This window comes from Rhipicephalus microplus, chromosome 9, assembly GCF_043290135.1.
Source record: "Rhipicephalus microplus isolate Deutch F79 chromosome 9, USDA_Rmic, whole genome shotgun sequence".
NCBI lineage: Eukaryota > Metazoa > Arthropoda > Arachnida > Ixodida > Ixodidae > Rhipicephalus > Rhipicephalus microplus.
Window position 1 is genome coordinate 71,973,840 of NC_134708.1, and position 12,651 is coordinate 71,986,490.

General features: G+C 48.1%; 1 protein-coding gene across 1 annotated transcript in view; it reads right to left on the reverse strand.

The window, feature by feature from the left end:
- Positions 1-362: 362 nt before the first annotated feature.
- The window catches only part of LOC119163249 (ribonuclease 3), a 35,543-nt gene continuing 23,254 nt past the window's right edge, over positions 363-12,651 (reverse strand). Inside the window, exons 3-6 of the mRNA XM_037415206.2 lie at positions 10,218-10,293; positions 8,733-8,858; positions 1,723-2,030; positions 363-560 (exon numbers count right to left, since the gene is read on the reverse strand). Coding sequence (XP_037271103.2) covers positions 381-560; positions 1,723-2,030; positions 8,733-8,858; positions 10,218-10,293 — 690 coding nt within the window. The 3' untranslated portion in view covers positions 363-380. The remainder of the gene's footprint in view (positions 561-1,722; positions 2,031-8,732; positions 8,859-10,217; positions 10,294-12,651) is intronic.

The window sequence follows — 12,651 nt, forward strand, 5'->3', positions numbered from 1 at the left end:
GCTCACTTGTAGGGCAGATACGGCATGCAAAGAAAAAAGAAAAGAAAAGAAAACAAACAGAAAATGTCTTCACGGAGAGTTCCGCTTGCCAAGGTTGAGCTACGTGACGCAATGCCCTCTCCTAGCCTACTTCTTTCTCCAATAAGCCTAACACTCGACAAGAGTGCCCGGAGAGGTAGTAAAGTAAACGGCATAGGCGAGATCCACGCCTTAGCGACAGCCTTGGATAACGTATACTGAGATCTCGAAGGCTACGCTTTGACCGAATGCACGCGTATACCGCGGAGACCAGGAAACTCGTCACGAAGGCAGCGTTTCAGACCCCTCCCTCCACACACACACATATCGAGGGAAGAGGGATGTAAGACTAGAGAGATGCTTTAATCTCCGAGCTCCATTTCGACCACCTCCTCGAGGAACGGTTTGAGCATGGGCAAGAAGACGCGCTCGACGGTGCGCAGGTCGTAGCCGCTGTCCACGTACACGGCTCCGGCTACGGATTGGAAGAAGTTCTGGATGAAGCAGCGGCGCTTCTCCACGCCGCTCAGCTGCTTCAGGGTCTGCAGAGGCAGGTCGTACGGGAAGGGCATGCAAGAGATGCAAGAGGAAGGCGTTACCCGAATCGAACATTCCATCCATTAGTTAAATAATAGCTATTAACAAGTTGATCATTCGTTTGTTCATACTTTGCACTAGGTGAGTCGAAAAAAACAGCATAATCCACATGTTCGTCGCACAAGTATAAGTAACCATAAGTAACCAATGTTCTATATTTGCAGATGTAATATAGTTATAAAGTTAAAGGGACACGGAAATAAAGTTTAGACTGAAAATTGTGCTCTGTAAACTCTACTTTCTCTAATTTCACCAACACATGTTTGATAATTGAAAATAAATTCAAGGTAAGAGCTTCATTTTTAAAATATCGTGCCAAAATATGTGCTCACGTACGTCATATTTACCTCGCAGATTTCAAATCTTATTTTTTTTTTCATGTTTTTGCCACGTTAGCTTAGCGAGATTTTTTTTTTAAACCTCGCAAGATATTTTACTGATCATGAACTGCGTAGACCTTCCCAGTAGGCGCCGCCCGAATCCGTGACGTCATCACGTCACGAATGCGCTTGGTCACGTCAATCCGTGACCAAGCGCATTCTCGTGGCAGGCGCACACGGTGGTTTCGGTATCGTGCAAAAAGCTAATCGTTTCGTTTTATCCGGATTCGATATACGCGTGTTCGATCACACCATAGCGCGCTTCGTCGAGACAGTGCTCACATGTACGTCCTTGATCAGTGACGTTCTCGTGTTTGATGAAGCGAATTGTTCGTTTTACACGGATTCGTTATATGCGGATTCCATCGTATCATAGCGTGCTCTGGCGAGACAGTTTTCACCTGCACGTCCGTGATCAGTGACATTCTCGTGTTCGACGAAACGAATTGTTCGTTTTACACGGATTCGTTATATGCGGATTCCATCGTATCATAGCGTGATCTGACGAGACAGTTTTCACCTGCACGTCCGTGATCAGTGACATTCTCGTGTTCGACGAAACGAATTGTTCGTTTTACACGGATTCGTTATATGCGGATTCCATCGTATCATAGCGTGCTCTGACGAGACAGTTCTCACCTGGTCGTCCGCGATCAGTGACATTCGGATTCGTTATATTCGGATTCAATCGCATCACAGCGTGCTCTGAAGAGACGCCGGCTCTCACCTGTACGTCCTTGACGTTCTTGATGTACTCGTTGAGGTGCTCCCAGTCCCGGCGGTCGTCGATGAAGACGGCCTCGTGGAAGCCGTTTCGCACGGCGAGCAGCGCGTACGCCTCCTGGCACTCGACCAGGGCGCGCCTCTGCGCCAGCTGCTCCTTGGTCTTGACGGCGCAGTGCTCGAGCAGGTACTGCGAGATGATGAACTTGAGCACGTAGTCGCCCACGTAGTCCAGGGGGTCGCAGAAGGTCTTGTTGTTGGGACGCTTGCTCTGCTTGTACGTGCGGTGCAGCAGGGCGCGCAGCAGGGTGCCTGCGGTGCCGAGAGGGGGGAGTCTCAGTTACACTCGGTTACAGCCAATAGAACAAGATACCAGCTCTGCCCACAGCCATTGCCCCGATTTCCAAAGAGTACATGTATAAATGTTCCAGCTACAACCCACATCCCCGACGTACGTCAAACAACTCGAGTTCATCTTAAAAATGGTGCCAGTCACCGTTCCACGTGACCACAGACACCACATAGAACAAAAAATAGGCATCTATAGCGGCGCGAGGACTGAAAGGTGGTGGTAGTGGTTAAGGTGGTAGTGGTTCGGCGACTGGTGGAAGTACTGGGCAGTCTCACGAATGCTGCAGACACCCCCCCCCCCCCACCCCCCAGGAAGCCGTGATAAGAGTCCAGTACCAGTCAATATTCCCGTTTATCGGACCAGCCGCCGAATCAGGGGATTGCATCCGGAAGTCGAGGATACTGCTCCCTCTACGTCGAAAAATATACCCAGCACCTACACCAGTTTGTCACGATGAGTCACAAGTACTGGGGGATTTGCTAAACCACCGGGTAGCTAGCTCTAGGACGAAGCGTCAGTCGTGGCTGGCTATCGAGCAAAGAAGAAGCACGCGATCTTCTTTTTCCTCCAGATAGAGAGCCGCTCTTGCTGTCGACCCACTACGTGCTGGTGGCAATTTCTGCAGCCCGGTAGGGAGCATGGCGCAGTGCCTGGGGCTGTCTTGTAGTGTAGGTGTGTTAAAGGGAAGTAGAGGTGAGGAGGAGAGAAAGAAAGAGGGGAACCCCACCAGCCAGGACAGAAAGAACAGCCGAGCTGGTGGCGTTCCCCTCGTTCTTTCCCTCCTCCTCACGTCTACTTTCCTTTCACACACCAATACTACAAGACTACGTTTGCTTTACACCGTCCCTTCATTTCATTGCCCTTTCCCAACATATGTTGTACTATAGATAGCTACGCTGTGCTTAACACTCTGACTTTATTCTTTCCCTTCTCACTACCCTTTTACACCCTCTTCCTATACATATCTAGTAAGTGTACTCTGGGATACGATCTCGGCATGCGCCGCCATCATCGAGCACGTGACAATGGATGACACCGAGTCAAGCTGTAAAATCTCGCACGAAGTTGTTTCGCCCATCACGTGCGACACCATGGACTATGAACTACACCGCAGACATGGAAGATCAGAGTCCACCATTGAACATCTGCTTCGCTGTTGGCTGCATAATGTCCTTCATCATAACTGCAAGGCAAACGATCGAAGCACGAACGTAAGCACGGTGGCGGTATTGGGCTCGGTAATGGCGGATGGAAGACCGTAACTGACGTCACTTGCAAGTTATTTATATTATGCTGAACTGCACTATTTCAGGCTATGCCATGCTTCACTCCCCTCTCCTCCTTTTCTCCCATTCACCCTTACTGTCCTTTCCCCCACCTTTGTTACACAAGGCAAGCTGTACTTTGTGATCGGAACGAAGCGTCGTGGTGCTGCTTTGTCTTAACTGGCAGTGGCCAGAACTCGGACGAGACACGTCACACATGTCACGTGACTAGCCGATAAATATAATATGCAAGGTAGAGACTTCGCGTGGTGCGTGCCGTGCTGATGCCGGTCACTTTTTTTTCGCTTATGTTTTTACTCATTTTTTACCTTGTATATTACCTTTGTCGTTGTGCGCTAATGTACAGTAGAGTCCCTGAAAATGATGGAGACCGTTTTAGGGAATCAATCGACCAATTAAAAAAAAAAAAACCTGACCTCCACAACTCAAACCGATCGGCTATACTTCAAATCGCGAGTGAACGAATATCGTTTCACATCCATTTTCGCAGTTTGTTTGAATGCAATAACCAAATTCCCGAGATTGCCTTAACGATTTTAACCGCCTCCGTGACACGCTGATTGTGCACGTAGCGGTTGCGGACAAGTTTGTATATACAGTACCTATCTCTGTTTGCAGGTACGTGCTTGAATATAGCACTTACCCGTAATGAAGTTGCACCTGAAGACGCAAATATCACCGGTTCTTCAAGTCGTTTTTCTTAATCTGCGCCAGCCAAACATGCCGGTGCTTTCCGGAAAATCGCAATGTGCGTTCTCATTTTTTTAGGTAATAACTTTCGGCAAAGAGAACACCCTGACGCTCTGCTCGCTCTTCGTGGACTGTTATATCGAATTGCCTCACCAGCAGCTGATAATTGTTCAAACTCGCATCGTTAGGCAAAACTGAACGGGCGCATGCACGAGGAAACAACACGGCAGCGGTCAGCCGCGGAGTCAGTAGGTACCCGGGCATATCGGTGGCGCAATTCGGAAGTGACGGAAGGGGCGCTGCGTGACGCACGTGCTCCGTGCCTTCGACCGTGTGAGCTTCGGCCCAGGGGCCACGTCTTGCATACACTTGTGTGTTTAAAACAAAGGTGTCTAACGATTTAGAGTGTATAGTTGGTACTCTACTATGGGAGAGCATAATGCCGCGCCGTGGGCCAACCACATAGAGTAACATGAAAATGACAAGATTGGTCACTCGGGCCAAAACAAAACGGCTGAGCTACGCAGCTTCACCCCAGCCGTAAGATGACAACACATCACTCAATGCTTCGAGGAAACACGCGCACTAGTTATTTATTACACTATTTTTTCTAGTGCATTATACGTCTACGTGTTTTCGCGTATGTGATAGTGGCCTGAATCCGTCTTTATCGTCTGCGATTGTACGGTGCGATAACGTCGGGCTGGGATCGGGCATGAATCGGACGCGAGAGAAGTGCACATGGCGTTGATTGATATGTGGGGTATAACGTCCCAAAACCACCACATGATTATGAGAGACGCCGTAGTGGAGGGCTCCGGAAATTTCGACCACCTGGGGTTCTTTAACGTGCACCCAAATCTGAGCAAGTGCACATGGCGTCGACGCGACGCCAACGTTGTCACGCTCCGTGTTAATGAGCGTTTTCGGCAATGAAGAAATACTAGGCAGCAGCAGGAAGACGCCATAAAAAAGATGTGCTGCGATAACATGCCTGTCGTGCGTCGTGCTCTTCGCTTGTTTCGGCTGCCTCTCAGCTCGGCTGCTTGTAGGTACGAACGCCATCAATACTGTGTTATGTTACTGCGTATTGCATTTGTCGTTGAAGCCTTAACCTAACATATCTGGCGTCCAGTGGCTAAGGTACTCGGCTGCTGACCCGCAGGTCGCGGGTTCGAATCCCGGCTGCGGCGCTGCATTTCCGATGGAGGCGGAAATGTTGTAGGGGCCGTGTACTCAGATTTGGGTGCACGTTAAAGAACCCCAGGTAATCAATATTTCCGGAGCCCTCCACTACGGCGTCTCTCATAATCATATGGTGGTTTTGGGACGTTAAACCCCACATATCAATCAATCTAACATATCTGGCATCGTGGCGTTTGGCGCAGAGATCTTTTTTTGTGGTCCTCACTTTGCGTACTGTTTTCGTGGATTGCTTCACACGAAAGAAAGCTGTTTGGAATGCTCGCAACACGTTTGCGAGAAAATTCTTTCTTGGCCCAAGAAATTGAGTCGTCGCTCGCGTTGATAAGTTTTCTTTGGCCGTATACATGTATTCGAACTCGCTGAATGAGTGATATTTTGTGAAAAGTGCAACTATGTTTAGTATCCTTATCTGTGCCGTTCTCGAATTGCCTGTAGCTCGAACGAGCGCAATAAGAGAAGTGGTTAATCTAGAAAAAAACGTTTACTAGCTAAAGCTAGGACGTAATCTTTGAGTAAATACTCCTGCCTCGTTAACGGTTCGCATGACACCTAAAATTGCTTTGTTTTTGCTTCTGCAACTGCTTGTGGCTGTTTTTCGCGAAAAAGCGATCTAAAGTGTGCAGGAGGAAAATTACTGCGAATGTGTGAAAGAAAACGTAGCCAACAATTTTTCTTTTCTTCTTTCGGTTCATACCAGAGTCAAGTGCTAAGGCAACTACTGCCGTGTCGCGTTGTGCACTGCATGTGTAGTTGTGTGCGTTTATTGCAGTTTTATTCTGCTGCGGTTCTGGTTATATTATTGCCCATAGGTTTATTTCGTGCGTTTAATTTATAATCATAATATGACAGCTGTATTTTCGCGTCTCACAGTGCAATGAACCCGTCTTTGTGCCTGCGTTTATCAAACATTAACAACCGAAAATATCACTTGAAAATAAAAGTTCTCGCTCCTCCAATGATTCTCATATTTTAAATTGAATTGTGTGCATAGACACACATTGCCATTGTGTGCTTGCCGCTCTAGCGGTGCAGCTTACACGAAGCTCATCGATGCATGCCAGCGACGCGCTAAAGAAGTAAATAAAGTATGGCTTCAAAGATTATCACACACGTAGAAGTGGTCTCGGAGGCTGTTATATACCTAGCCACTATAAAATGGCCTTAGAGACCGTCTTTTCTGCGGTCTGCCGTCTTTGAGGCTGCAAAGTTTCTTACAACCAGCCGCAGGGGCCTACGGAAGTGTCCTCTCTTGGCCTTTTATATTACTCTATGGGCAAACCGTGAAAAGATGTCAGCGGTCTCCTCAAGTCTGTGTTCAGATTTGGAAATGTGGTGAACGATTTAGAGTACGTAGTACTCTACTATGGGAGAGCTGGAAGCCGTCCCGCGGGTTTTGCACTAAGAACCAGTAGCTTGCATGACAGCTGATTAGATTCAATACACCCTGAATTGGATACCGATGTTTTTGCCTGACTAAAGAAAAACACGTTTGAGTCGCTGGTTTTAGACAAGAAGCTCGAACGTCCTGATGAATTTCACTTGGGAATTTTAATATTGCTGCTCAACCGAGCTTAACTGTTTAGATAGTAACAACGATTCTTTATGTTTAAACATGCGCAGCATTCATGGTAGCCCAGAAAAATGACTTAATGTTTGAGCGTAAACCAGCTAAAGCGAGTGCCTTTCACCGGACAAGCGCACCGCTGTTCTGTGGGCGGAAAAGCTCCTTGGCACACGTTTCTACGTTGAGTGGCGTTGCGGTCACCGTCGATATCGACGTCGGTCGATATGGCGTAACTGATATACATGACTATTCAAAATGCAAAAAAAAAAGAATCAGCAAAACCCGTGTATTTTTGGGATTCGGTGTTACGCGGTGCACGCGGAGGAAAGTTGACTGTGTAGTAATTTTTTTTAATGAGCGAAATTATGAAATGACGCTAAAGATGTGTACAAATGTTATACGCACAGAATTGTTGAACGGTCACATATCATTTACATAAGCAGTTCTTTACAGTTGCGTAACTATGCCAACAGAAACATTTGGTACTACATAGCAACATAAGAAGCGGCAGGCTGATACGAAGCGCTTGTGCTCGCAAGGATGGTAAGCCTGGACACTGCTGCACAAATCAACTAAAATAGATGGTGCTTAACTACAATTTAGGTTAACCTGACGTGACGGCTGTATCGTATTAGTACATACGTAAGTACGTAAAGTTTACAAAAAATTCTGGCTGCGGCCCTGAATGCGTGGCCTCAATGTGTGATGATGACTTTTGCTTATTCGTCTCGGCGAAGCCAACGCGGGAGCCCGCCGGTACCGATGGTCAGTTTTCATTTCTCATGAGGCATCTATAAGGCTTTCACCTCCAGACATACAGAGTGCGCTGTAACTGTACGTACAGTGCGATCCAATATTAAATGAAACGCACGAACGAACAAGTTTCAATGTCCGGTCTAGTTGGTAGAGATTCATCTTCAATGCAAACGAAATTGGCGGACGTTTAAGTTTCGCTTTCGCTTGACGACTAAACCGCCATAGCATAATCAGGCCTTGTGTGCATCGCTTTCTCAACTGCTAGCCTGCTTCTGTTCTCAGTGCATGTATCAGCCGTATACCGTAAAGAAATTAACGACTGCACGCGTAACATTGGCCGTTATAAAGTGTCTCTGACTGCCTAATGCAAGCACAGTTAAGTGCCTACTGCGCCTTTTTCGAATCAGCGAAGCGCCCCCTATACACGTCTGTAGTGCAACACGCGAACCCATGCAGCTGTTCAGTCTATTGACGGTTCTGCTTCTGATGATGATCATACATATCCGAGCGCTTTGTGACGGGCGGGCCTTTAGAAGACTCATTCGTTGCCCGATTCGCACCTTTTGAGGCCCGGCCATATGGTACGCTTCTGGCGCGCAATATATACGATGCGGTAAGAAAGCTATTTCCCCTACATGATATTCATACAGGTTTTTTTTTTTTTTTTGAAAAGCAGTTTCAACAAATATTGTGTATCTGTGCTAGGACACTTTTTTTATTACGCAGACGGTTTAAGTTCGATGCTCACTTAGAACCGGAAATTTTGATTATCCGTTTTATTTGATTTTTTTTTTTCGATTTTTCGGTGACGGGCACTCAAGATGATGATTTTTCGTTCGCAACCAACGACGCCGACGCCGGAATCGGGCGAGCTTGCCGGACCGTAGGTCGGCAGACTCACCCACGATTTTGCTCCCTCAAACTCAAACCCGGGACGAGTCGAGTTTGGCTGAGCAATATCCTCCCAAGTCTGAGTCCGAGTGAGTCCGGTTAAGGAAAATTTTGTCGAGTCAAATATATTTCATGAGTGAGCCCCAGTGACTTTCGCATGTTTTTGCCGAAACATGCCCTCGACGTAAGGTACTTGTCCTTACAATACGCAATGAAACGGGCGCTCGTAAGGAAGAGACAATTGGGTAAGGACATATCCACGACTCAACTCTTTGTCTTGAACTCGTATCCTCCGAGCCTCTCGTTGACGAACTTTTCCGGGTACTCCATCTGAAGCTTGATCACCAGCTCGGGCTTGAGCACGAAGTGCGGGTGAATAGTTCCCGCGTTCGAACCTGGTCACGGAGAAGAAAAAAAAGATGACGATTATGATAATAATAATATCTGGAGTTTCACGTCCCAAAACCGCGCTACGATTACGAGAGACTCCGTTGTGGACGGCCCCGGAAACTTATAGCGTGTGGCGTTCTTTAACGTGCACTAACATCGCACAGTATATATATACACAGGCTTCGACCATTTCACCTCCATCTAAATGCGACCGCCGGTATCGAACCCTCTACCTTCGGGTCACCAACCAAGCACCGTATGCACTGTTCCAACGACGCAGGGATAAAAGCAAGAGAGATATTTGAAAGTCCCTCTAGCCATGTACTCGACTCAGCTTCTCCGCTGAGAGAAGAGTCCATCATGCCGCGCATGACGTCACCGACGCCATGACAAAATGGCGATCGCGGGCAGCATAGTTTCCTAATATACACTAGAGGGAACTCTGGCGCTAGTGTCTATGGGAGCTGCAACGCACGGTACTTCAGCGAGCATGGGAACGATGGGTAGTACACAGATTTGTCTAATCTTCATACCTCTAACCTGCTTCTGGCTCCGTGTGTGTTCGTGTGGCTTGGAGCTGTTTTTTACGAAAAAAAAAAGAAATGTTCAGCGTTTGCGCTTCACAGCCTTATTCTTTTAGGCTTATCGTTTCGAATCGGGTCACAAAGTTCAAAAGGGTTCATTCTTTCCTTCAAAACAAAACTGTAACCAGCAGTGAACGAAGCCGCAAGTACGATTCGTCGCCCACAAGTACGAAGACTATAGGCAAATATGTGTACTACCCATCATTTCCATGGTCGCTGAACGATCGCAGCGCCAGAGTAGTTAATTTAAGGAAACTCTACGGCGGGCAGAGGGCGCGGCTTATACATGGAGGAAAGTAGATGAAGGAAAACGAGAGGAGAGAACAATACGTCATGTCGGCCAAGCACGTGATCAGAGCGTGCGGTACGTTTTAGTACTTTCGGTGTCGTTCCGTTTTTGAACCTCCTGCGTGACCCGGCCGGTCGGTGCCGAAAAAAAAACGCTATCGGACACCTTATAACCTGAACTCCCGGCAAGTTTCGTTGTAGACGCAAAAGCTGACGTGTTGGGCCGACACTGGCTTCAAAAGAGATTCGCGCCAAAGCTAGCTGCGTGACGTCATGCTCCCTCCTTTCTTCTTATTCCTCCATGATTTTATATAATAACCAGCGGCTTATAGGGCTTATTTTGCGCTACAATATATTCTAGCACGGTATATTTTTTCATACATTTACAGGCACCCTTTACTGCTATTTTTTTTTCGTTCAAAATCGTTAATTGTTGGGTGGGTGCGTCATGCACCATTTAGCGCATTCAAAAAAAAAAAAAAAAAAACTCACCGTTCTGAGACGGCTTGCTCGTGGCAGATGAGCCGGCCGTTGGCTTTGGTGCTTCTTTCAATGGAGACTTGGTAAGCTAGAGAAAATTAAGAAAGGCAAACAAGAAAAAAAAAGGAAGCGTTTATGGAAACACAATGTCTTCGAAAGTTCACTATGCGTGATGCTTTCACGTTACAATTCGTTTATTTCATCACTCCGTGTGTGTTGTATACGTTTTAAAGAGATATACATGTTATTTTATCAGTTATTTTACGTGAAAATATTTTTTTTTTGCAGAAACGTTGGTTCCAATGGCATCCAGCTGTTTATAACGACTTTAGTATACACGTATGTCGTTCGTTATCAATTGTGACAAAGTACCTGCTGCTTCGTCCCCCTCAACTGGTTGGCGGTCCCGTTTTAAGTTCTAGTTATTATTGTTATCGTTTGCGCAGAAATGATATTGCATACGGCAGCACGAGCTGCCAAAGTAGGCAATATTAACGCGTAAATGGGGGTATCAAACCAGCAAGAATACACGAAGGCAAACAAAACATGACAAAAAAAGGACTTTCAGGCCGGAACAAGTTCTCACAAATGGAAAGCAGTTAGTAAGCTGTTAGAACACCGCTCTACAAGTGATAGTAAAATAATCTCTTAAATATATAAATAGCTCATGCTTTGCTTCACCTACCGAAAAGAAATACAAATATTTGCAAAAAAAGTTGAGCCATCCCGCTCAGTGAAAGGGGATGTACAACGAAGCGGTTTGGTGCACGCGACACGACACTTAAATGACAAGAACTATCATTAGAGTCAAGAACTCGTTTATTATTTTGGTGCATTGGGCGGCATCGGCACGACGTGTTCTTATCGCCAGGATCTCGAGGAGCTCCTTAAAGGGCCACTCACCAGGCCCCATACCAAATCTTAGTTAGACAGTAGATGTTGTTGGATGTCCGATGAGGAACATTTTGCCACAAAAATTTTTCGAATCGGTTCATCCCGAGCGGAGAAAACATGTTTTCTGAAGCGGCGCGAAAAGGAGGGTGAGAGGAGGCGAGCTCGAAACCCTTGCCGCTCCTCCGCGTAGCCTTCGCAAGCCAAATCTCTTCCCCGCTCTCTTCGGCATACGACCAAGAGGTGACGTGCGCGTGACGTGCCCGAACAAGTCCACCCCCGAGCACGCGAGCGGCGTTGCTTTGTTGACCAGCGTTATTTTGTGGTCTTCTGCCTGTTTCTGCTGGATGGTTTGGAAACGCTGGCTTAGACGCGGTAGAGTTGATAAGCACAATGAGTGCGCGAACGCGTAGGAGCGTTCCACGGCGGTCGTCGGTGGTGGTGGTGGTGGTGGTAAAAAACATTTATTTCAGAAAAAGTTTACTAGAGAGTGCCGACGTGGCCCATCGGCGTGCTAGAGTGGCAAGACCCTATTCCGGGACGCCAGTGGAGCTGGAAGCTGCCCGTGCGCGCTCCACCAAGGAGCGTTGTGCAGCCAAGGTAGAGCAGCCGAGCAGGTGCTCCTCCCAAGCCTCTCTAGTTGGGATAGGAAAAGGGGATGAGAAAGGGACGGGATTAACTGGGCACGATGCTACGACGTGATATGTGTCGGCGAGCACATGACAGGTCGAGCAGGTGCCATTGATTTCCGGCAAAAAGTGCCTGGCGACCGCCGGACTGATAAAGGCGTTCGTCTGCAGGCGGCGTAGCAGTCGTTCGTCCGCTTTCTCCAAACCGCGTGCGGGGTCCGGGTAGAGGCGGCGCGAAGCCCGGTAATAAGCCAAAATTTCGCGAAAGCGCGTCAGGTTGGTATTGCAAGATTCCGTCTCGGGACATGGAGGGGCAACGGCCCGGACAGGAGAAGCGCGGGCAGCGGCATTTGCCGCCTCGTTGCCGGGCAGGCCCGAGTGGCCTGGGGTCCACACTATACGAATGGGATGAGGGTTAAAGCGCCAAGAGGCTGCCTGTAGTAGGCTAGCCGCCAGCGGAGCAATGGAACCCTGAAGGTACTTAGAACAGGCCGAGCGCGAGTCCGTCAGGATGGTGCGTGAGGCAGGGTGAGAGGCGGCCAAAGCTATGGCAACCTCTTCAGCGTGCGTTACTGTGTCTGCTCGAAAGGAGAGGCCATCTACGTGTTTGCCCTCTGTAATCACGGCAGCCGTGAAGTGACCCGACGGGGAAGGACCCGAGACGTCCACGTAGAAAACACCAGGACGATCGGAGTGTCGCGTATGAAGGGCCGCGGCGCGTGCTAGTCTACGGCCAGGATGGAGGTCAGGGTTCATATTACGGGGTAGAGGTTCCACCCATAGCTTTTGACACCAGAGCTCTGGTACCGGCTGCAGAGGGTCTTGGTCAGATATCGGGTTAAGGCCAAGTCTGTGTAGAAGACGGCGCCCTGAAGGCGTCTGTGACAGTCGATTGATTTGGTTAACGCGATGAGCTTCGCGCATCT